Source organism: Cydia fagiglandana, chromosome 1 (assembly GCF_963556715.1).
Source record: "Cydia fagiglandana chromosome 1, ilCydFagi1.1, whole genome shotgun sequence".
NCBI classification, from domain to species: domain Eukaryota; kingdom Metazoa; phylum Arthropoda; class Insecta; order Lepidoptera; family Tortricidae; genus Cydia; species Cydia fagiglandana.
Genome location: NC_085932.1, coordinates 22,026,424 through 22,051,068, shown reverse-complemented (window position 1 = coordinate 22,051,068; position 24,645 = coordinate 22,026,424). Strand labels below are relative to the sequence as shown.

The 24,645-nt window shown below is 39.9% G+C and overlaps 1 protein-coding gene and 2 long non-coding RNA genes across 6 annotated transcripts in view; 1 reads left to right on the top strand and 2 right to left on the bottom strand.

Moving 5' to 3' along the window:
* The window catches only part of LOC134666981 (tubulin polyglutamylase ttll-4-like), a 30,181-nt gene extending 7,434 nt beyond the window's left edge, over positions 1-22,747 (top strand). Inside the window, exons 5-18 of one of the 4 annotated variants that reach the window (XM_063524301.1) lie at positions 2,126-2,310; positions 3,721-3,905; positions 4,694-4,783; positions 5,829-6,077; positions 6,646-6,920; positions 7,520-7,727; positions 8,687-8,813; positions 10,161-10,380; positions 13,322-13,471; positions 14,181-14,279; positions 14,568-14,775; positions 15,346-15,413; positions 16,811-16,831; positions 21,446-21,740. In XM_063524301.1, the coding sequence (XP_063380371.1) occupies positions 2,126-2,310; positions 3,721-3,905; positions 4,694-4,783; positions 5,829-6,077; positions 6,646-6,920; positions 7,520-7,727; positions 8,687-8,813; positions 10,161-10,380; positions 13,322-13,471; positions 14,181-14,279; positions 14,568-14,775; positions 15,346-15,413; positions 16,811-16,831; positions 21,446-21,604 (2,244 nt within the window). In that variant the 3' untranslated portion in view covers positions 21,605-21,740. Of the gene's footprint in view, positions 1-182; positions 574-2,125; positions 2,311-3,720; positions 3,906-4,693; positions 4,784-5,828; positions 6,078-6,645; positions 6,921-7,519; positions 7,728-8,686; positions 8,814-10,160; positions 10,381-13,321; positions 13,472-14,180; positions 14,280-14,567; positions 14,776-15,345; positions 15,414-16,810; positions 16,832-21,407 lie in introns of those variants that run through there. The other 3 variants (XM_063524315.1, XM_063524307.1, XM_063524295.1) reach the window with 3 other exon arrangements.
* The window catches only part of LOC134667791 (uncharacterized), a 537,524-nt gene that overhangs the window by 412,667 nt on the left and 100,212 nt on the right, over positions 1-24,645 (bottom strand). The gene's annotated exons all lie outside the window — the stretch shown is intronic.
* LOC134667811 (uncharacterized) lies at positions 11,080-12,048 on the bottom strand. The gene is made up of 2 exons (XR_010098696.1): positions 11,592-12,048; positions 11,080-11,325 (listed from the first exon to the last, which is right to left on the bottom strand). It is a non-coding gene; the product is annotated as an uncharacterized LOC134667811 (long non-coding RNA).

Below are 24,645 nucleotides of genomic sequence, written 5' to 3'. Positions count from 1 at the left end.
TATCACTGTTACCATCGTGGTGATAACTGCCTCAGTCGCCGGCCCATAAACCATCCATGTTGACGTCCCGTTCGATTTATAAAAAAATATTCGTTATCTTACCCATGTTAACGGTCCATTAAAGTCATTAAACTATAAATATCAAAGGAGTGCTGAAAAGTGGGTTTTTAATGTCACTCCCGTTCGAAATGTTGACCCGTTCATCAACCTTGACATGTTTGTGCTGTTATATTTGAAACGGCATCCAGTGTGTGCAAGGTGTAATACAATGAGTTTTTCTTTTAAATTTACCAGCATTGCTTGCCAAATTCGTTAGTGAAATCTTCCAGCGTGGTGCTCTTGAGTAACAACACCTGGTTTATTTCTGAACGTCGATGCTTCCATCCAGGCGTAAGTCCACACTTACCTCAGGTGCCGAGGAGCAGAGTCCTGGAGCGGCTTATAAAACTCAAGTTCGGAATTCTAATAACAAACTCTTGCAACACCGTTATCGCCGCTAAATAGTTCTCGTTACGCAATTATAGCCCTAAACACCTGAGTGACATGGCGGTCATTTCGTTGATAGTTGAAAAAGTGAGTTTTTTTTTAATTACGATGTTGCCAAAACCTCGTGGTTCTCAGCTGTTTGTGAGTCGAAACACGTGCGTCTATTTTACGCGATTGGTTGATTTTACTACAGTAAAATACGCGATAAAGTCAAGGTCAGTCTGTTAAGTCTCGTTTCTGTTTAAGGTAGGATCGCTTAACAATATTTTAAATGTTTTTAAACATAAAAAAAACCGTAATATCGTGGTCACTGTTGTATTAACAAAGTTAGTTACATTTCGCATCGTCCGATCTTATCATTTCGTGTATAGATACTCGTAGATACGTGTATTTCTCCTATCACTAAGTAGCACAATAGCGTGTTGTTTGAGGTTATTGACTACAGCAAACCGCGATTTTCGTCGTTAATTGACCGACATAGCCTGTCGGCTGCTTTTTATAGCCGCTTGAACCCAGAAGTGAAGTGCTTGAACTTTGTGTGTGTAATCAAATTGCATATAATGTAAATGTGTTCTTATTATATGTGTGCGTGATCTTTGAAAGATGAGTAATAAGAACATAGAGAGTTATATTTTAAATTAAAGTACTTTTTATACCCCGTCGGTGGCAAACAAGCATACGGCTCGCCTCCAGCGGTGTTACATGCGCGTTGCCGACGTATTGATAACGTTTCGTTAACGTATCAATTGATAGTCGTAAGGGGTCATCCATTAATTACGTCACACGTTTAGGGGGAGGGAGGGGGTCAAGAAAATGTGACATATTGTGACATGGGACGGGGGGGAGACACAAATTTTGTGACGTCACTTTAACTTCATCAGTAACCGAAAATTTATTTAAATTATTTAGTTCGCTGTACATTTAAATAACAAATTTTTAAACCGAAAATAGTTTTTAATCGTTTAATTTTCTTTCCTAAGCAGTTTTGGGTTATAAAATTACTAATATTTATATCGTCAAAAATATTTTGATAAAATATTAATAATACTTAGGTACTTACTTAATTCGATTTGGCGATTTCGTAGAAAAAATGTGACGTCACACTAGGGGGGGAGGGGTTTGCCAAATGTGACCAAGTGTGACAAGGGGGGGGAGGGGTCAAAAAACCTAGAAATTGGTGTGACGTAATTAATGGATGACCCCTAAGTATTGATTGGGATTAACGTGAGTGTGAAGTGAATTGAAATTGGAGTCGCCTAGAAGAAATATTATCTTTATTTAACTTTATTATTGAAAACCAATGATAGCAAGTTAATAGTATTTAAACATTATATGAATCACTTTTTGATATGATATGATGATGTAGCCTACGGGTCTGGGCCTATGGGTAGCCCCTACCAGCATTTATATTTCCTATAGTTAGTCCGGATATATTTAAATTCCGAATTCTGGTCGCTCTTACACTTTATTAAATTGTACAACGGGACTTAATCGCGCAATTCGCGTATTCAAGTTTTAAGATTCACCTCCGACGCTCTTACACTTATTCAATCTAATTTAATATTTTTGTTTTACTAAAATCTGTTTAACCAGTATTATAGGTACCTAAGGTTAATTTATTTGTCGATTTTTTTTTCAGAACCTACAGCAATCGCCAACCCCCACTTGCCCGGCCATCAGCCCGGCGCTGCCGGTGAGCTCAGTGACCTCAATGCCGGTGCCAAAGAAGGTCGTTAAGACCGGCAAGAAGGTCAAGTCGAAGAAGGTCAAAGCTCTCAAGGTCCCTCCTGCCGTGTGCAATCATGGAGAAGATGAGGCGGACGAGTGAGTATACTCTGACATACCCATTTTCTCAGTAGAAAAAGGCGAGAAGTTCAAATTTTTGAGGACCACCCTACATTTTTTTAAACTTGCCGCCTATTTGTACTGACGGAAATCGCTTGCCAAACTATATCATTCATTTATTACCGTATACACGTCCTCCGTAACTACTTGACTAGGAGGTGCTCCCGGTACTTGCTTCCTAAATAAATTAAGTTTAGCTCGCTTGGTGGAGAAAAGTAGTAGGTAATCAATCTTAATTATTAAGGGTCGGTTGCACCAAACTGTCTGTCACCGTTAAAGCGTTCGCTAAATTTTATTATATGAAAAGTTTCATAGATCTCAGTTGCGTGACTTGCGTGAAGTTGAACAGTCTGTTAATCGTTGTTATTGCAACTGGTCCTAAGAGGAAGCACAAATTGATTAATTCACTATAAACAAGGCCGTAGTTACGTTATTAACAAACCAGGTAGGAACACCTGTTATAAACAAAATAAAAATATCAGGCGCCAATTTATATAGCTCAATTCGTAGACCTCGTTTAACCACTCGGCCGTCTAACTTTATTCGTTATCGTATCATAACAGAAGCCCTATCTTAGCGTCTGCGAAACATCTCTTATCGTCGTCTAGTACCCACAATACAGGTTTATTGTGGGAGGTCGATCTGTGTAAAATTGTCATATCGTCGGGCATAGTGCAATACCACGTAACTAAGGGTGGTTTCCACCTGTCCAATTTCTTTGTCCAATGTGCATTGCGTTTCACTCTGACATTAAGCAAAATTTGAGACGCAAACACACATTGCACCAAGATATTGGACAGATGGTATACCACCCTAACAAATGCAGTAAGGTCCAATTACTTTGTATGTACAAATGCTTAAATTTGGAACTCTGTCGACTTTATTAGTTTTTTTTTTTCAATATATCTTAGATAACAGTGTAACAGACGGGAGATGGCGGGACGACCTAGACACCTTTCTCAGTAACTGACCAGAGCAGGCCTATGTCGGGAGTCGTGGAAGATCACCATCGGACTTTTAGACGCACGGCCGGTTTCCATCCTTACTTGGTAGATATTCCACCAATTCGCACGAAGCGCTTTGCTTCTACTTTCCTTATGCGCACTGCCAAGGAATGGAATTCCTTGCCGGCGTCTATATTTCCGTGTTCTTATAACCCGGCAACCTTCAAATCAAGAGTGAACAGGCACCTTCTGGGCGAGCTCGCTCCATCGTAGGCCACGTCTACGCCTCGGCTAGTCTGTGGCCATGAGTAAGCCCATTCATAATTTAAAAAAAAAAAAAAAAGACGAGGGGAGAGGCTTTCGTCCAGCAGTGGGAAACCATAATAGGCTAGCAAAAAAAAAGATAACAGTGTAGTGTTGTGTTAATTGATCCCAATTTTCGCAGCGCCCTCAGCCGCTCGCCCTCCCCCGACCGCATGGACGGAGCCTGGCAGATGGAGACGGACATCATAGACGTGCTGAAAGAGAAACCTCCGCCCAAGCTAGACTCCGTCGAGAGCTCGCCGTCCGCGAAGCTCACCCCGAAGACCAACGGGGTTAGCGCGCCGAAGAAACTTGTAGATGCTAAAGGTAAAGATTACTGACTGTCTTTATATTGGTGGGATTTGTCAGGTTGAAGGTTAGACAGCGGTCGGCAACCTTTTAGCAGCCAAGGGCCACATAGTAGTTAACTAAGTTGACGCGGGCCGCACTTTGTTAATATTTATGACTTTATCAGACATTGTCATTTGTCAATACTACACACAAATAGTCAGGGAGGCTCGCGGGCCGCAAGTGAGAGGTTCGCGGGCCGCATGAGGCCCGCGGGTCACCTGCCGCCTGCTGGGTTAGACAAGTGTTGATGACAGCGACTTAAGGTCGGTTGCACCTAACTGTGACCGTTATTGTTCGCTACATTTTTATTATATGGGAAGTTTCATAGTGCACTGCCGAATGACATTGATCAGTCCATTGATTTTGGTTGGCATATCTGACCCTTAAACTTATGGTAGGTTGGTGGGATAGTACTGTCAGATTTCTTCCTTGGTATTGATTTCTATAAATAGGAATTCATAAGGTGTAAAATACTTAAAAACAGTAAAGTTTTCGTTGTTTTTTAGGGTTCCGCACCCAAAGGGTAAAACGGGACCCTATTACTAAGACTCCGCTGTCCGTCCGTCCGTCCGTCCGTCTGTCACCAGGCTGTATCTCACGAACCGTCATAGCTAGACAGTTGAAATTTTCACAGATGATGTATTTCTGTTGCCGCTATAACAACAAATACTAAAAAGTACGGAACCCTCGGTGGGCGAGTCCGACTCGCACTTGTTTTTTATATAACAGGAAAGTAATAAAATATTAGATTGATCAATTTACAGTTCCAGAAAAAAAACCTGCTTTCAAAGAAGAGATGTTCTTCACCGCTTTGCATACGACAAATCCCTTCAAATATGCTCCGGCCCGCAAAGGTTCGCGTCACATCCCCTCCGTTAGTTAGTTAGTTAGTTATACTGGGCATTTCCGCCAGTCGACAACCTTTGTGCCTATTTTGCGTGAAAAAGAGGTAGGTCTCTTCTCTTCAGTTTTTAATTGTTGTATTTTAGCAAGTTCTAGTTCATTATAATTATCGTTTTAATGTATATAGAATTTTTTATTTATTTCGGTCATAATGTAAAGAAAAATCTAATAGGTAACAAAAGGAAAACGAATAAATTGTTTTGTGATTTGAGATTTAAGTATTGTATACTTATCTTGATAGGTAATAGAATAGTAGTATTAGTATTGTGTTTATAATAAGTGTCATACTACACACTTTTTCGTCTTTCATCTTAACATCCGTAATTCGGTCATTTAGAATGTAATTTCTGGTAATGTAGGTAATAGTAGTAAAAGATCCCATAAACATGTCAAATCACGTAAAGTCGTTCGGCGAAGTGGAAGCCAAGCAGTTGTCAACAAAGTTATAAATTCGGTCGGAACTGACCTAATATAACATTCCTACCGAAACTTCGCATATACTGCGAATATTTATTGAGAAGTAACACATTCGCACTGTATGCGAAGTTTCGGTTTATTTCTAGACGAAATTCTATTTAATTCAATTTCCAAGCACGCCTATAAATAGACCCCGTAAATGAATGTATGTAGAATGAATTGCGTCCGGTTGTTTCTTGATAAGTTTTTGGTGTGATTTTAAATCAGGATTTCGATACACTTTCTGAGCCACCTTGTCTACCGACATTCTTATTTATTAAAACCCTTTATACACCCTACCAAACGCTATTCTCTTTTTGGCAATTATTAACATGCGAAATTAAGTAATCCCCTTAAGATAAGAATAGATAATCATTTATTGCATAATGTATTCCAGAAAGGTGGATTACATACTTTTTAATTTAGTGGACTCACTATATTGCCTGTCAGACAATATTTGTTTACTTAAATCTATATTAACTATAACTATAATCTATATTAACTATTCACAATGTTTGTATTAACCTTTCTATATTCCAGAATCACCTCTCTGTATACCCGACACAGCATCAAACTGCCTCCGTCAGTCGCTCTTTCCCCGCGTGCCGCCTTACCTCAAGTTCGTGAACTACGACGAGGCCACGGTGCAGAGGATCCCCGCGCCCATACAGAAGCACCTCAAGTGGAAGCTGACCAGTATCACGCCTATAGTCGTCAAGAAAACACTCACCAATTCGGGCTTCCGGCTGGTTAAAAGCGAGTGTGACACTTCCGAATGTCCTCAAGAAGGTAAATATTTAATCATATGACATAGGTATACAATAGGGCGTATTACTGTAATGTTCTGCCGCCAGAGTGCAGCACTAGCCCCTCTAGTAAACCATAGAGTAACCTATACATACTGTGCCTTACACTGTTTTTGACAAGTTTTCACAGACAATAAAATATGACATTGATGCATCAAGGCGGTTTATTAATAAGGGCCATTTGGGACATTAAGTTATCTGCCTCTTTATCGCTCGTATTTGCGTATTCGGTTTTTTTGTTTCGCGGTAGACCCCCAGATTGTGACGGATAGTGGTAGTGGCGCCTCCTACGCAGAGTTTCGCGTAATATTCGCCATTGCTGTCATTGCGGAAGAGGTTGCATTATGAGCAGCACTTACCATATAGCAATGTTTAGCGTTAGTGGAAGAAAGAAAAAGTAAAATAGTTACATACACATACAACGGGCGACTGAGATTGCGTGTTCTTCGTCCTCCCTTTCGGTTCAGATCGTACGACAAATTGATGCAAATAACTTCTGGCCGTGGTCTTATCATTTTAAGATTTAGTGCTTATTTTGCCTTTTTTTACAGAAACGGTAGAATGGATCGGCATATGGGGCAAACACATGAAGTCCTTAATGTTCAGGGCGATAAAAGACGGCCAGAAAATGAACCACTTCCCGGGCACCTTCCAAATCGGCCGCAAAGACCGCTTGTGGAGAAACCTGCAGAAGCTGGTTGCAAAGTTCGGCGATAAAGAGTTCGGTATCATGCCCAAAACGTATGTCCTGCCGCACGACTTGAAGTTATTGAAGTATGATTGGGAAAAGTATGCAGCTAATAATGAGAGGTGGATAATCAAACCGGTAAGATTTTCATCTGCCCTACCCTTAATAAAATTATTATAATTGTCATTTTTACTTACTGCTTACTGGAACGTAAACTTAACCCGTAAATTTTGATAAACCATATTATGTATTCTCAAAAAACTCACTCCGAAGAACTTTTTGATTTGGTGCCATCGTCTCGTTTTTATCGAGCTGTTAGTTTTTATAAAGCTCGTCCTCACTTAGATATATAGCACACCAAGAATAAGCGGGCATCTCGCTCGTTTATTCCCAGAACCTGCAGAATATGGAATGAGTTGCCTCCTGAGGTATTTCCTTTGTGCTATGACATGGGATTCTTCAAGAAGCGGGTATTTAGGGTTCTCAAGGGTTGGCAACGCAAGTGGCTCCTGTGATGTTGCTTAGTGCTTATGTCCATGGGCGACGATGACCGCTCCCCATTAGGCTCGTCTGCTCGTTTGCTGACTATCACATAAAAAAAAATTCGACTCCATAAAAATAATATTGTATGGTGAGCCATTCAACCAACAACCTATTCAGTTTATTCTTGAAGAAGTTATAACTAAAGTAAAACGAAAGTTACTTTTTTTAATAAAGTACCTTTGGTGCTTCCACAGCCGGCATCTGCTCGCGGCACCGGCATCAAAGTGGTATCCCGCTGGACGCAGATCCCCAAGAAACGGCCCGTGGTCGTGCAGCGCTACGTCTCCAAACCGTACCTCATCAACGGCAACAAGTTCGACATGCGGCTCTACGTGCTAGTCACGTCCGTGCACCCGCTCAGGATATACTTGTTCAAGGACGGACTCGCCAGATTTGCATCAGGTATACATTATGCAGCACTACGTCTCCAAACCGTACCTCATCAACGGCAACAAGTTCGACATGCGGCTCTACGTGCTAGTTACGTCCGTGCACCCCCTCAGGATATACTTGTTCAAGGACGGACTTGCCAGATTCGCGTCAGGTAAACATTGTGCAGCACTACGTCTCCAAACCGTACCTCATCAACGGCAACAAGTTCCACATGCGGCTGAACGTGCTCGTCACGTCCTGGCACCCGCTCAGGATATACTTATACAACCGTACCTCATCAACGGCAACAAGTTCGACATGCGGCTGTACGTGCTCGTCACGTCCGTGCACCCGCTCAGGATATACTTGTTTAAGGACGGACTCGCCAGATTCGCGTCAGGTAAACATTGTGCAGCGTTATGTCTCCAAACCGTACCTCATCAACGGCAACAAGTTCGACATGCGGCTCTACGTGCTCGTCACGTCCGTGCACCCGCTCAGGATATACTTGTTCAAGAACGGACTCGCCAGATTCGCGTCAGGTAAACATTGCACCACTACTTGTCCAAAATATACCTCATTAAGTAACATCAAAAGATGTAAATTAGGCACTTCTGTGTTCGATTTATGGAAAAGATGCGGAGCACTTTCCAGCATCATTGAGAAACGTGGCGAAGAAAAACATAAAGCTTAAGAATTACTGTACAAACAAGAGATTGCAAACTTAATTTTAACATCTGCCGAGATCTGATCCATTTATTATATATACACCTTATAAAACAAAGTCCCCCGCTGCGTCTGTCTGTATGTTCGCAATAAACAAAAGCTACTAAACGGCTTTTTATTAGTGTTTATGCGGTTTGCACCTATCAGCAGAGTGATTCTTGAGGAAAGTTTGTGTATAACTCGTTAAGGTTTTGTGTAATCCATGTGAATCCGGGGCGGGTCGCTAGAATGTCATATAAATAAAATCACTTTGTATTTTCCAGTGAAATACAACGACGAGCTGACGTCACTCAACGATAGGTACATGCACTTAACCAACTACTCCATCAACAGACTATCCAAGAACTACACGCCCAACGAAGATTTCGCGGCCTGCGAGGGCCACAAATGGTGAGAATCTTATACCTTTAAACGAGCAATTCTTGTTTATTTATTTATTTACATATACTCGTAGGTATATATAGTTCCGGGATCTCGGGAACGGCTCTAACGATTTCATGAAATTTGCTATATGGGGGTTTTTGGGGGCGATAAATCGATCTAGCTAGGTCTTATCTCTGGGAAAACGCCCATTTTTTTAGTTATTATATGTTTTCTGAGCAAAGCTCGGTCTCCCAGATATTATACTTTTAAGAAAGAAAACTGGGTTGATTGAAAGAAAACAAAGTTAGAGGCATGATAATGTTTGTTTAAAATGGAGTAAAATTCTTCTTTCATAATTTAATTTAATTTTATACTTATACACTTTTGATCGTTTTATGTTTTACTAATAGTCGTTGGTATCCACTGCCATTAACAGAAGAAATGTGAATGGTATATGCTGGCTGATGATGATGATTATGAATAGAGAGTAATGTCATGTGTGAATTAAGGCTTGGCCACACACAGAGCGCGACGCAGCGCCGCGTCCGCGCCGCGTCCACGCCGCGCGACCGCGGCACATGCTAACAGGTTACCGACGTCAAACAGACTGCGTCCCGCCGGTATCACGCCCCGCTTCTGTCGCGCCCCGAGCCGCGCGGCCCCTTGCGTCCGCGCGGCGCGTGCGCAGCGCTGCGCCGAGCGAACGCGGCGGCCCGCCGCGTCGCGCAAGGTCACATCAGTAGGATCGGACGTTAGGCAGCGAGCGGTGCGCCGCGTTCCCGCGCGGCCGCGCCGCGTTCACGCGCGCCTTGAGGGCGTGTTGAGAGCGTGAGGCCGGCGCGATCGGCGCGCGCCCTGTTTGACCAGGCTTCGCGTCGGCATCACGCGGCGCGGACGCGGCGCTGCGTCGCGCTCTGTGTGTGGCCAAGCCTTTATGTTGTATGAAAGCGTTCAAAAGTAATTATTTTTCTTTCACCATATTATATCTATCACCATAAAGATGAAGTGATTGATTCAAGAATAGTTATTTGTACAACAAGAGATCAAAGTTTGATATTTCTTCGAGTGCTTATTTTAAGTCCCGTGCAAGCGAAAGATTCTTGAGCGTAGTAAGGGATTCAAAAGCGCACGAGATGTAAATAACTTTGATCTCGTGTAGTACACAAAATTTTTCACCCTAAGCAGTGAGAACATACCTAGAGGGACAGAGATAATAGAACCCAAGTATATCGAACTTGAATTAGACCCCGCATGTTGAGCAATTAGACCCCGCACTCAGTGAGCAAAATGCGATTTTGCTCACTCATTTTGCTCACTGTTTTTAAGAAGCAAAGTACCCTTGTTCGAGCTGCTGAGGTGAAAATAACATTTCAGGACACTTCAAAGCTTGTTCCAATACTTGAAAACTGAGAAGAACGTGGACACGGACGCGCTATGGAACTCAATGAAGGATCTCGTTATCAAGACTGTGATCTCTGGCGAAGCTAGCATCAGTTCGCTGACGAAGGCCAACACCACGTCGCGGTACAACTGTTACGAGCTCTTCGGGATCGATGTGTTGCTGGACGAGGATCTGAAGCCGTGGTTGTTGGAGGTATGTTGACAGATGGTCCAATTGTTGGAAATACCTCGGTAATTTCCATGGGTCTAAAGTTACCAGTCATAAAATTACCTTAGTAATTGTTTCGTCGAATCCGTAAAATAAAGTGACATTGTTGATTCCTTGCTTGCTAGGTACTTTTATTTATTGGATAAAGGTAAGCATTTGACCACAATTATATCTTGATGGTAAGCGCCGATGCAGTTTAGGATGAAGCATGCTTACCTAAGGTTGGTATTCCACCAATTTCTTTGTCCAATGTCCATTACGGCTCACTCTCACTAGGCAAAATGTGATACGCAAATACACATTGGACAAATGGAATACCACCCTAAACAATGTCTAGTCTAAGGGTCTCCCCTGATATATCGACGCGCATTCGGCAAAAGCCGATAGGAAAAAGCTTTATGTCCACGCAATAAGAGCGAAAAAGTCGTCGTTCGGCTCGGCTCGCTTCGGCCGGCGCCTGCCGACGCGTCGACGGCTTTTTCGCTCTTATTGCGTGGACATAAAGCTTTTTCCTATCGGCTTTTGCCGAATGCGCGTCGATATATCAGGGGAGACCCTTACTCGATTTAAAAGGGCCGTAATTTTGTAGTGTTGCCAATGCAATTGACAACATTTCAAAAATTTCAATATCCCTAAATCGAAAACCATTTCGAGAGGGGCTCCTGTAGATTACAAAAAAATATATTTTATATATTTTTTACGATTTTTTGTATTCAAAATCTCTAAAAATAGTTAAAACGGAAATTGACGTCACCCAGCTGCTTCAGTTCTGCCACTACAAGCAAAGAAATTACTTCCGATTGGGTTGACATTGTCATTGTCATTGTCACTTCACTACCAGTGACACTTGACAATGGTTTACTAACAGTTCACATTGTTCGGATATTTTTCTTGTGTGATTTTATTATTTACGACACTGAATTATCACGACTTTCCAAATGGTAATGAACGGTATTTCGTACGTTAGTAAGTTCCGAAAAACCCAGTGGTACGGCCGGGGTTTGAACCCGCAACCTCCGGTTTGAAAGTCACGCGTCTTATCACCGAGCTATACCGGCACTTCATAGTACATAGTTACATACATTCTGATATTAGGTACATACATTCAGATGATCTTCGCAAATAAATAATGCCCTTGTAGGTACATGATCCCAGCCGGCTGCTGCACACCACTGAGCTTTATTGTCCGTCGGAACAGTAAAAAACTTCTTTTTCGCCGACAAACCAGTGTTGTTTTGGCATGTTTTGAAAAAACAATGTTTAATACGAGGCATTTCTAGAAACAAATATTATTGAAAACGGGATGAAAACCAATCGTTTGACTTGAGTTTTGAAGTTTGTGACACTTGTTAATTTGTGATTTTATTTTTAACGTTTGAAGTTATGTGACTCGCACTGTTGTCTATGCTCAAACGTAAATTAATTCAACGTTTTTTCCAGTGTATGAAACGGATCCGTGACGTCACGATTCTCACAAATGACGTTTGTTACATACGCCCTTTTGTTTCAAGTAACAATATAAATAGATTTTATGACCAAAATATAGGACTTACGCAAAATAAAAAAAATACGGGTACCTTAAATTAGTGCGTTTTTTCGATGTAGACAATAAAAAGTAGCACTTAAAAATATGAAATGTTGTCAATTGGATATAAACTTTACGAGTTACTTGAGTATACAGGGCGTCCCACGGCTATGCCACATGGAGGGAAAGTACCCTAAATATTGTAGATGGAACATTTTACTGAAAGAAGACATTATTTTAATTTAAAAAATAATTTAAACTGCATTCATAGATTTTTAAATAATTACATGGTTGAACCGGGAATCGAACCCGCCGCACGAGAAAAAAAATCACCCTGTAGCTTTATCATACCGATCGATAGGCTTGATCATAAGGATTATTTTTTGCTAAATAACATAGTGTCGGAAATAAAAGGAAGCCCCTGAATTTTAAAATTTTTAATTCAAAATTAATCAATTTAATTTATCAAATGCTCAAAATGTAGTCTCATTCTGTTGAATACAAAGCCGCACTCTTTTGATTATTTCGCTAAATTTCACATCAAATGTTAAAATTCATGGTCTTCCTTTTGTTTCTGACACTATGTTCTTTAGCAAAAAATAATCCTTATGATCAAGCCTTTCGATCGGTATGATAAAGCTACAGGGTGATTTTTTTTCTCGTGCGGCGGGTTCGATTCCCGGTTCAACCATGTAATTATTTAAAAATCTATGAATGCAGTTTAAATTGTTTTTTAAATTAAAATAATGTCTTCTTTCAGTAAAATGTTCCATCTACAATATTTAGGGTATTTTCCCTCCATGTGGCATAGCCGTGGGACGCCCTGTATATGTTAGAATGTATACTAGCCATTTGCAGCGGCGTTATTCGCAATTCTGAATTTGTTTGTCTTTGGAGCATTTATAGTGCCCGTTTTTAACAGGCATTTTTATCCCTCAACGCCTCCAGTGCCCTGTTTATCAAAAGCTTGTAACTTGTAATACGAGTGGAAGTCCCTTTCTAACAAAAGTTGTCAAAAAGGGACTTCCACTTGGATTACAAGTTACAAGCTTTTGAAAAACATGGCACAGCTTGTTAATATATTTCTTCCTTCATTATCTGACGGGTGTTTGCCACAGGTAATTTTGAATAATGCTCGTACAAGATGTGGTGCGCAGTAAGCACCATTGATCAGCATCATGCGTCTAGGTCTTTGTGATGCCGTCGCCACACTTACGGGAAACGCACTTATAATAATAATTGACACTTTTCATAGGGCCACACTGGGATTATTGCGATAATCAACGGCGTTTCCCCGGTATTTCTCGTTAGTGTGGCCCCGGCATGATAAATGATAAATTGATCGAATCGCGATAAGATAAAGGTAAGGTAAGGTAATGGTTGTGTCGGTCGGTCCGGCAGGTGAACATCTCGCCGAGCCTGCACAGCGCGTCGCCGCTGGACACGCACGTGAAGGGCCCGCTGGTGCGCGCCGTGCTCAACATCGCGCAGTTCCAGGTGCCGCTCAAGGTCAACCTCGACATGCTCTCCAAGGAGCGCCCGCACAAGCTGGTCTGTATTCATAACCATACAGCTTGGCAAAAAAGAGTAGAAATTAAAAAGTGGCAACACTGTAGTGTCGTCCCTTTCAAACCAATATATACAAACAACGGGACGACGCTACAGTGTTGCCACTCTTTTTTGCCAAGCTGTACAATACAATAGTGTTATACATTCTATGGAACTTGCTAACTATGTAAACAAACCGCCATACTGAAATCATCATTCAGTGACAGTTTCAATATGGCGGTTTGTTTACATAGTTAGCAAGTTGTATAGAATGACACTTTACAATACAAGTCCTCTTTATTGCACAACCTCAATAAAACATTTACAGAGAGACATACATAATATTACATGAAGACAGAGGCAACAAAAGGCCTAACCATTTTATTTAACGTTGTATACCCCACTTTAATTTAATTTGAAATTTGTAATGATATTTGATATGATATATTGCTACTCAGAAACACGAGCTCTTTCGATCCTAATATCAATATCCATTCCGGATACATACCATTTTTACAGATTTTGTATGAGAGCAACGCAATGGTCGGAACGGAATGTGTGTGGAAATTTTATAGCACTTTTTTTCTTGTATTGTTAGTCTTATCTTGATGATCAAAGTGACTCATGGCTGCGCGAGTACTGGATCCGGACTTGGTGAGATCTTTACATGTACGGAATTTATTAATAAAATGTTTTTTTTTTGTTTGTTTAGGGTGGATTACCTTACGACAGCAGATTATACACGGTGTATTTGTCTAAAGAAGAGAGAGACAAGCATATTATTTACACTAATATGGAAGATAGAGATTTGGTAAGATTCTATTTATAAGTCTTACTTCAACCCACATTTTTTTATGTTGGGTTTTTATGTTGAATTTGCCCTATCATGCTAACAGCAACCTACTTAACCCGTTGACTACCAAAAACGTCGAGACGCACGCGGCTACAATCCAGTATCAACCTTCGTGCATTCCGATAGGGTTCACCATGACGCGCCGCGTACGATAGACATGGCTGTCAACTGACTTTTAGTAGACCTTATTCCGTTGCAATAAAGATTGCGAACGGTCACTCAACTGCGTCAACGATGATATTTCAGTACTTACGCGACATCCTGTCGACGCTGACGCCCGACGACGTGCGACACCTCATCCAGGCGGAGGACGAGCTCACGCAGTCCGAGGACATGGAGCGGATATTCCCCACGAAAAACACCAACCACTACCTCAACTACCTCAGCGGGCCGCGCTACTACAACCGGCTCTTTGACGCGTGGGAGACGCGGTACGGCAACAACAGGGAAGCGGGTAAGATTTGACTCTACTATGTTTAGAGACGAGTCATACAGGCGGAAAACGGGCTCACACAGTCCGAGGACACCCACCAAGAGCACCCATCACTACCTCAATTACCTCAGCGGGCCGCGCTACTACAACCGGCTCTTTGACGCGTGGGAAACGCGGTACGGCAACAACAGGGAAGCGGGTAAGATTTTATGATTTTACTCTTGTATGGGGATAAGTTTCGAGATTGTTTGTAGATGAGTTAATCTAGTCCTAAAAAATGTACTGCGTATCCCTTACAAATCACATCAAAAAACTTTTTAAACTTCGTTACTAGGCCATTAGATGAGGTTCCTTTGGCGATTAAGAGACGGTTTGGCATAAATTGGGAATCATGTAAGCTACATAGCAATAACAATTATGCTAACCCAATATTAAAAAGTTAAGCGAATATTCTCAACTAAAAAGACTTGTGACACAACAACCTTGACAAATTCAGATTAATAGAAGGATTATTTCGCCGTTTAGAGTCTCATTTGTGAGAATCGAGTTAATCCTCAACGATAACTAGAGCTGGCACACTTACCGTTGCAGGTCTGCTACTCCTCCGCAACCTGTGCGACATCGGCTACCACCTGGAGGTGCCGCCCGTGCCGCTGAAGGTAACTATTCTGGCGCACGCCGCGCGCACGATAAAGCACCACGCACACAGACTGCTGCTCTATCTATGGTCGTTTGTGGTGTGGTGACCCTTTTACACCATTCTTAGTGCCGTAGAGTTCCATCAAACAAGCTATAATATTGTAAGTTTGTTAACGTGAGATATGTAATGAACAGTTAATGTTTTCCAATACGTCTTTGCTAGAATTGGAATTCTATGGCACTCTGAATTGGGTCTTTATGGCTCTGTCATATTACTGGAATATTGCGCAGATAAAGGTTTATCAGACATAGGTAAGTGGCAACACGCACCTGACTCATTCACCTAACCGGGTTTTAAACTCCTAATTATGAAGAATACGCGTTTATTGTTCTGTAACGTTTTGAAATATGTCATGAACCAGTTTCCAGTTGTATTGTAGAGTCCCTCTACTCCCCCGTGATAATAGTGCCTTGGGAAATTGGTATATATATATTTATGTTTGATTACTACGGAATAGAGAATGAGTTAACAGTGAGGGGCGAAAAAGCGTTTATACAAAATGAGATTATTACTCTTTAGTGTCTTCTCTTTTTGCCTTTAATTGTTAACTAAAATTTAATATGAATTATACAGTTTACTTAGACTCATTGAAATACAGTCTACATCTAGTCGTTTCCAAGATTAATTCATTCCCTATACTGATTACTATTTGACGGCATTATGTCTGGATCCGATTGGAATGGTACTTAAGGTGGCGTCACTTAGTATTTTCTTTTGCAATCTTTACAGTGCTAACAAATAGTTTGTCATTAAATGCTGTGTAAAGATTGCAATTCATTATTTATGTTGGTTTGGGTTTCTCAATTGCGTTACCTTCTTATTATTTACATTTGTTAAGATGTTATTATATATGTATATTTAAGGGTGTATTTAATATATGTATCACATTTATAATGAGAGATACTCACCAAGGTTGGATTTTATTAGGCAAAAAATTTAGGAAAAAGAAATAGCTTTCAACTCCGTTGTATACCACGGAGTCGGCATTTATAATGCCAAAAAGAAACTATTTTGTTACGATTGTAGGTAAATGTAGAAGTATAACAGTTTGTGTACAACAAGAAGTAGCCGAATATTAACTTCAGGTCCTTTTTATAAAAACTTGTAATACGCGGCAGAGACCTTCCTTTATATCCTTTTTAAATAGAGCTTTCCGCTTGTAATACAAGTTATATATTTTTGCGAATCAAGCCCCAAAACGATGGCTGTAGTTAACTCAATACTGTTGATGTCTGCTGTAGATTTAAACCACCCGAGCGATGATTAGCTATATAGACCAACTCAAGAGTAAAAGGTGTTTTTGAGGTTAGATTAGAAGTTTTAGATATTTCAGAACTAAAATGCTGTGCATTACAGGGCAAATCCGGAGTTAGTGTGGTGAGAAAAGTTTTTACGATAATCGAGCATGTTTTTATTATATTTCTTATATCGATCATATGCTTTGGTATACTAAGGCAGTTGTAACTGAATCACGATCACGACGCAAAGCGGCATTGTTTTTCATTGATTTTTCATTTGGCGTCTGAAAGTGTGAAATAGGTTTTAGATACTTAACGTGTTTTTGATAAGAATGTCTATCGAAGTTGGCTAATTCTTAGTTTGTGGTAATTTACCTACACGCTTAATTTTAAATAATCACCTATATTTTGGGTATTGACCCATTGACAAAAATAAGATGCAAGGGTTTTTGAATTTTATCTAGTTACAAAGTTCATTAAAAAAAGTATTAAATCAAGGTCAGAATTTGATGACTTCGGCGACTGAGAACGGCATGAATTATAAAGCCGGTGAATTTGGAATAAATATCATCAATGCCGCAGAAAACAACTTAACCGCTCGATAGACATTTTTTACAGTTTGAAAGATTGTGCGTGCGAAATAATATAGGTTTTAGGATAGTCAAAACTCGAAAAGACTTTCCATGCCAGCTGCAGACTTACAGAGGCAGCTCCTAGCGAGAACAGCTAAGGATTGGCTTGGCATCTCTTTTCATTAAAATTAGGAATAGAAGTAAAACTGCACAATACATATTCAGTTTCACTTCAATATTGTTTGGAGGGTTCTTTGACAGCTAGTATCTATAAAAATATTGAAAAATCCGCAAATTGTTCATTGGTCAGTTTTTTTAGAGCTCTGTACAAAACTTTGTTCACTTCGGTCTTGTTTAGTTATGAGATGCAAAACTCTCAAATTACCCTTCTTACAAGATTTTATCAATCAGCGTTGTGTCAATTAAAAATAGCGGAAGCATTTCGAAGAACATTTTACACTAATTCACATTAATATTCATTCATTGATTGTTTTGTTTAAAATTTTCATTGACTGCTCATCAGGGCAAAGTGACAAGTGCGCTTAGGCGCGCCTACTTGGGTTGTAAGCACATCGCCCACAGTAAGTGCGTAGAGAAACGTGTACAGTGGTACGCCAAGAGTGAATACGAAATAGATTTTTTTATACGTAAACGTGTCGGTGTACCCAATAGGGATGCTATAGAGGAATAGACGTAAGACGTTGACGATAGCGGTGGAAATGTTGGTAAGCTAGACGCATAGTTGAAAGGGGAAAGTGTATAGACTGAGTAAAATGCGACGTGAGCACGCACACAAGTTTTCAACTGACTTTTATTGTTAATGAATTTTATATTTGCTATAAATTTAGAACATCGCCAACTAATCGTTGCAGTAAATCGATTAATGTGTTAAATTTAAAGAAGACCTACCTACTTGAATTATGTTCTTGTTACATATTAAAAATGAGTTGATGCTTGTAAAATTAGTAGGTATGTTAATGATTATGTAATTACAATTCCGGTTCATATTGTCATTTGTTAACAGTAAATCCAATAAAACGTGGTATTTAACTTTGTGAAAATGTGTGTGTTCGCTACCGCTCGTTTATGAAGTTGACTGACGTTACTAATTTGAAAAAAAAAATCGTATCTTGTACTGTCATCCAAAAAAAATGCAGTAACTATAGACGGTCAAGCAAATCTTGTCAGTAGAAAAAGGCGCGAAATTCAAATTTTCTATGAGATGATATCCCTTCGCGCCTACATTTTTCAAATTTGCCGCCTTTTTCTACTGACAAGATCTTTTTGACCAACTATATGTATGAATTGCATATAGAGTGACTGCAATGCAACTTTGATGAACAGTATAAGATACGAGATTTTTTCAAAGTAGCGACGTTGTTTTTCTCTGTTTATTTACTTTTACTATGCTAGAACGTTGTATCGAGGATGTGTTCGGTTTAGAGCTAAATAGTATTTTTGTCAAAACCTTGTTCATTTAGGTCAATTTTGTAAATGTTTTAGTTTATTGGAACGTTCCAATAAGTCAACATTAGGTAGTACGTGAATCAAATTGGCTTCACAAACCCAATAATTAATAGCCCGCCGTTCCGCCGTTAAAAATCACCCGGTTTACGTAGTTAAAACAGATTTAAGCAGCAGGCGTACTATGGTCGCACTTATTGCGTCGACATGGCGTGAAGTGACATATTTAACTTGCCGTTATCGACGCGAAAAGTGCGATCGTAATACTGTTGCTTGCTGGCCCAAAAAAAAACTTAAAACTAGTTAGCAGTTTGTATGGATCAGCAGCCTTCAATTTATCTTTGGTGGTTCAATATGGTTCACGTACTCTTTGACGTCCGGATTCCTGCATCAACTCCTGAACTTAGACCAACCGTATACTTCCGAGTTGCGATTAAATAGACCAGTGTATTGAATTTAATTAAAGCTTAATTAATGTATACCAGGACAGCTATACGTTGTTCGGTTACAATTGTATTTGCTTAAACTTAGAAACCTGTGTCAGTACTTCATCAAAATTTCAAAAGTTTATATTGGTAGTTGTTACACGAAAATAGATAAAGAAATAGCTCTTAAAAGTATCTTTAACAAGAAATGCCATATGATACCGTACTTGGTTACGCATGGGCCGAATGAATGTTATACAGAATTTTATACATAGATAATTGTACTAATTGGTGCCTTATCCTTTTATAAAACTTTACCCATGTTACAGTATTTAGGTAGGTGAAATTATTATCTAGTATGTATGTGTAGATTTTTATGTAAAACTGTATGTTGGTTTTAGTAAGCTACTATTTCGGAAATAGATTTTAAGATAAGTCTCAACGTGTCACTTTTACCAGGTAAAACAAATTGATTATTATAAATACATATATTTATATCTCATTTTTTCTAGTCGCTAGAAAATAGGAAAACAGATTGTACAATAATCCATATCTGTAATGTTTGTACTTTATTGTTGTTCTCTCATTATAAACATAGGAAACATTTATAGGTTAACATACTTAGATAACTATTGTTTAATACATTTATTATTTTATTATCATTATAATGTATGTACTTAACATTTATTTACGGTATATTCTATGCTTTTGCTATTTACTCATTTAAGCACTAACATTCATTATCTTTTGCATGGTTTGGATATGTTTTCTATTTTGTAAATTTGAAGAAATCGAACACAATTTTGACTTTAAAATACCAAATGAATTTATTTGTTTGCAATATTATGGCACTGGCCACACCGCTTTCTTGTCATTTCATCTAAACTAACGGTCCTAACGTTTGTGCTGTAGGTTGAAGGGTGTTTAATGCATCATCCAAGAATCTGATACATTATTGTCATTGTAAAAAGAAAAATCTGGCATATTTATAGCCATAAATTGAGCCTTACTACTCGGTTTGTTTGCATGATAAAAATATTTAAAATAATTGGCCATAACCATCTTTATCTTTATAGATGCTTTACTAGAATGAAGCGCCTTTATATAAAAATACATACGTATCTGAGTGATTTAGGGCTAATTTAGACGGCGCGCGAACTCGCATGCGATTGTTAGTTACGTCCAATTTAACCGACCGATCAAAATCCACAATGTAATGAAACTCGCATGCGAAGTCTCGCATCGTCTAAATGAGCCCTTATTCTCAACCTATTACTGTCGCGTGTCCGATTCTTGGCCGTGGATGGCTGCGGCGCTCTTTTGATCCTTTTTTAAGTAACTCGTCCTTTTCTAAACTAAATTGACAATTACCGTTCACTACTATCTAAAAGAAAGTCGTGGCCAATTTATGTGTGCCTTGTTTAGCATGGCGAGTAGGAAAGGGACAACTAACCTGGCACCATTCGCTCGCGGTATGTGCTGATCGTCCAACGCTCTATGAATAGACATTAAATTTATGTTCAAATCCTTGATATTTCACAGTAATATTTTGACAAAGCTATCTGCACAATCTCTAGTACAGTCAGCAGCAGAAGTTGATAAACGGGCGAGATGTTGAAATTTAGACCTTGACACGCTCTTATTCTCTTAACAATAAAGTCACGTCAAGATCATTTTGAACACCTCGCTCGCTCTGCTGCTGACTGTACTTCAATATGTTTCCTCAGTAGTCCAGCATGTTTTGTTGCAGTTAAAGTTTTGAACATGCATTTAATGTCTTGTAGGCTACATGCGTATTTAGTATTTGTCACCACCTAGAAAGTATTAAATCATAAATCATAATAGAAATCGGGATCCATTTGTAAGCCATCATTAACAACTTCGTAGTTTCAGCTAAAGCTACTAATCAGATAATTAAGATTAGTCATAGTAAATGTAGTGTCAGTTGTCCTTTCTAGTCCAAATATATTGTTTTGTTCTCCAATTTTTGTTTTCATAGAATTAGGCCACGCCCATGAGTATAGTCATCAGCACAAATATTTAGAAACGACGCGTAGCTTTACGATCTTCAGATTACTGTCTCGAACGTATTATTTTGCAAACGTATAATATTATAATAATAATACGGAAAGTGAAGCTAGTCGGAGACAGTGGTCTCGAGGGGTAAAGCGGCGTTGTGAGCGAGTGAGTAACGGTGCCCCCCGTCCCCTCCCCTCCCGCCCGTCCGGTCCCCCCCGCTCCGCCTGTGTTGTAGCGAGCGGCCGTGGTGCTGAGCGCGTTGGATCGTTGCAGAATGATGTCGACGCTCCGTCGCCGCCGCCCTCCGAGCGGGCGTCCGTGCCCTCCGTCGCGAGCCCCGCGGCCGAGAGCGGCTCCGCGGGCTCGCTGTCCCGCTGCGGCGACGCGCTGCTGCTCCGCCCCGCGCCGCAGCAGCTGGAGCCGCGCGCCTAGCGCCCCGCCGTGTTCGCGCAGTGCCCGCGCGGCCGCTACCGCCGCCTCGCCGCCTGCCGCCAGCCCGCCTGCGAGCCCGGCTGTCGATCTGAACAGGAATGTGCGCTCTACCGGAGCGCCGTCGCCAAGTCCGAAGGCGCCCGGCGTGCCCGTCGAGACCGCCCCGACCGCCCCGCCCGCCCGGCCGCCGACCTCATACTCATCTTCTTCAATTTCGCCCGCGCGTAGTGCGCCGACGGAGTGTGGACTCTGAGCCTTCGACGAGAGAGCTTAAATTCGTCGTTAGACTTAAATTAGCCGTGTAAGATTTCCTTTTCGATGTGTCGTATTTTCGATCGAGCTCCGGTTTACATTCCTGTCTTAAAAAATCTCTCATCCCTCTATTTATAGTGTATAAAATTAGAAACTTAAGAATAAAAAAATCGTAAAGTACCTTAATGCCCGTATCCTGTATGAAAAGACATAGCGTAGGTTGTCTGTTTAGAATGTAATTGAGAAGAAAATACATGTAAGGCCTTGCTCATTTCTTGTAGAGCGAGGTCCGAGCTCAGAAGAGTACCCATACGAACCCTACGTCTAAATAAATTTCTATGAAATTGATACCCGTAGCCTTGTACTGAAGTTATTTTCTATTAAAAAATGTCTATATATAGTGGATGTGAATTTAGAAGAACTTCGTGATTTTAAATTGAAAAATAATGAGAAAATGATAGTTGGTATTTTCTAAATTACGATGTGTTCACTGTTTACCTAGTGTTGCTAGAGTAGAGAGTCCCCGGACGAGCCCGGACTTATTGGAACCGTGTTCAAAGTATGCGATAGATCGGAAACCTAGAGTAAAAAGAGAAAAATTGACGGATAAAAATTATTGGTAATAATCTTCATTCCTTTTATTTGATTTTTGCTGTTAATTTATAAAAAAAATGTAAATCAAATGACGAAATTAGTAAAATGTACTTCGTATGTAATATAATCCGATGGTAAAACTGTTAATGAAATTTAAATTATTCTTGATGATTGTAATTCCCAGTTTGTTTTTAATTCAACTACGACATTTTTCATGTTGTTTTGACAATTTTTTTGATGCTTAATCTTATTACAAGCAATGTAATTTATTTTTTGTAATAAATGTTCGGTTTGTAATGTAAGATGTTTTAAAACAGTTAACCAAAGAATGTCGCGTTGAAAACTACATTTGCATTAACGCCATTCCCAGTTACACTATACAATACAATATACGTAAAATCCATTAAGTCGCCTATTTTTAGCCTCCAGATAGTCCAGTTACCTCTAATGGCCTTATGGCAAAATAAGTCCTGACACTTAGGCCTATTTTAGCGCATGATTGGGGCCACAGTGTCTCGCGGCGAGATAGACTACCCGTCTTTTTTTACCTATGTTAATGAAAGAGGGGGACTCTTGCACGGAGGGTTCCGTACCATTACGCAAAAAACGGCAGAAAAAATCACGTTTGTTGTATGGGAGCCCCACATAAATATTTATTATATTCTGTTCTTAGTATTTGTTGTTATAGCGGCAACAGAAATACATCATCTGTTAAAATTTCAACTGCCTAGCTATCACGGTTCATGAGATGCAGCCTGGTGACAGACAGACAGACGGACAGCGGAGTCTTAGTAATAGGGTCCCGTTTTTACCCTTTGGGAACCCTAAAAATGGGAAGGGGGTCTACCGCGATATACTTTCATTATTATTACCTTAAATTCCGACGTTTCAGCTGAGTTACACCGGCGGCCTAGCACGGTCGCGTTTTTATCCCTTGTCACCATGCCTGTCACGTTCTAACAAGTTTGTAAGTGCGAAAGGGACGCGCATAGTGATAGTCGATAAAAATGGAACCGTGCTGCGCCCGCAGCTGTATTCACGGAAAGACACGTCCCAGCAAATGTCAACGGAGATACAAATAAAATAACTAGAGGGCGGAGTACCGGTGGCAAATTTCACACAAAAGGTATGGAGTCGTTTTTATAATTATTATTTTAGGCTTGAATAATAAAATTATTTATTTACCTAATGTACTTAGTATGGTACCTACTCGTAAATTGGAAGTAAGTACTGAACACTATGCACTAAAATTCCGATAGAAGAAAGTTTTCTGGTAATAGATATAGTTAGGACTATTTTAAGCCTCCAAGGAAGTGAAACCGTGCGAAATAAACTCAAATTGGTTCTAGATAGAAACCCAGATGCTGACGAATTAAGGAATATGATTACAATGGAAAATTATAAACAAGTCCTTAAACATGCAACCATGACATCGGTAGATGTAGAGCGATCGTTTTCCACTCATAAATGGATCTTCAATAAATTAATAAAACCGATTCACTCCGAAAAACCAGGAACATGTGGCCATAGTCCAGTCATTTTATAACATGGATACGCACTTAAGTGTAGATTGTGAGGAGGACTTCGAACACATAATTCCAGTCCTCAATTGTAATTGAATGGTCTTGAAAATAATATATCGTTTGGCAGGTATAACTTCTTAGTCTAGTATTTAGTACCTAATGATAATGTTTTGATAAGAAAACATATTATTATGTATTATAGATATTAACAACATATTACATTATATTTGTATGCTCGTAAGATAATTTCTATAAGTTCCTAAAAATTATTATGCAAAATTAATCATTTATTCGTTATTTATTTAATCATAAGAATACTTAGGCGACTCCATACATTTAGTGTGAAATTTGCCACCGGTACTCCGCCCTCTAAAAATAACACTAACTACCCGAAATTAGTTTATAAAAATGTTCGGGGTAGACAAAGAAAGCAACTACCACTCAGCTGAAACGTCGGACTTTATGAAAGTATATCGCGGTAGACCCGTTTGTGTAATTAAATATGTGTACCTACAAAACGCGAGAGTTTAAAGTGTTATAGGGTATTTTTTTAATGTTTAGCACGATTATTGAACGTTCAATCCTTTGATAGTCACGCCTATCATTGTGAACCTTGTCGTAATGGAAGATGGTTGATACTGGGCTGTAGGCACGCGCGTCAGTTGACTTCAT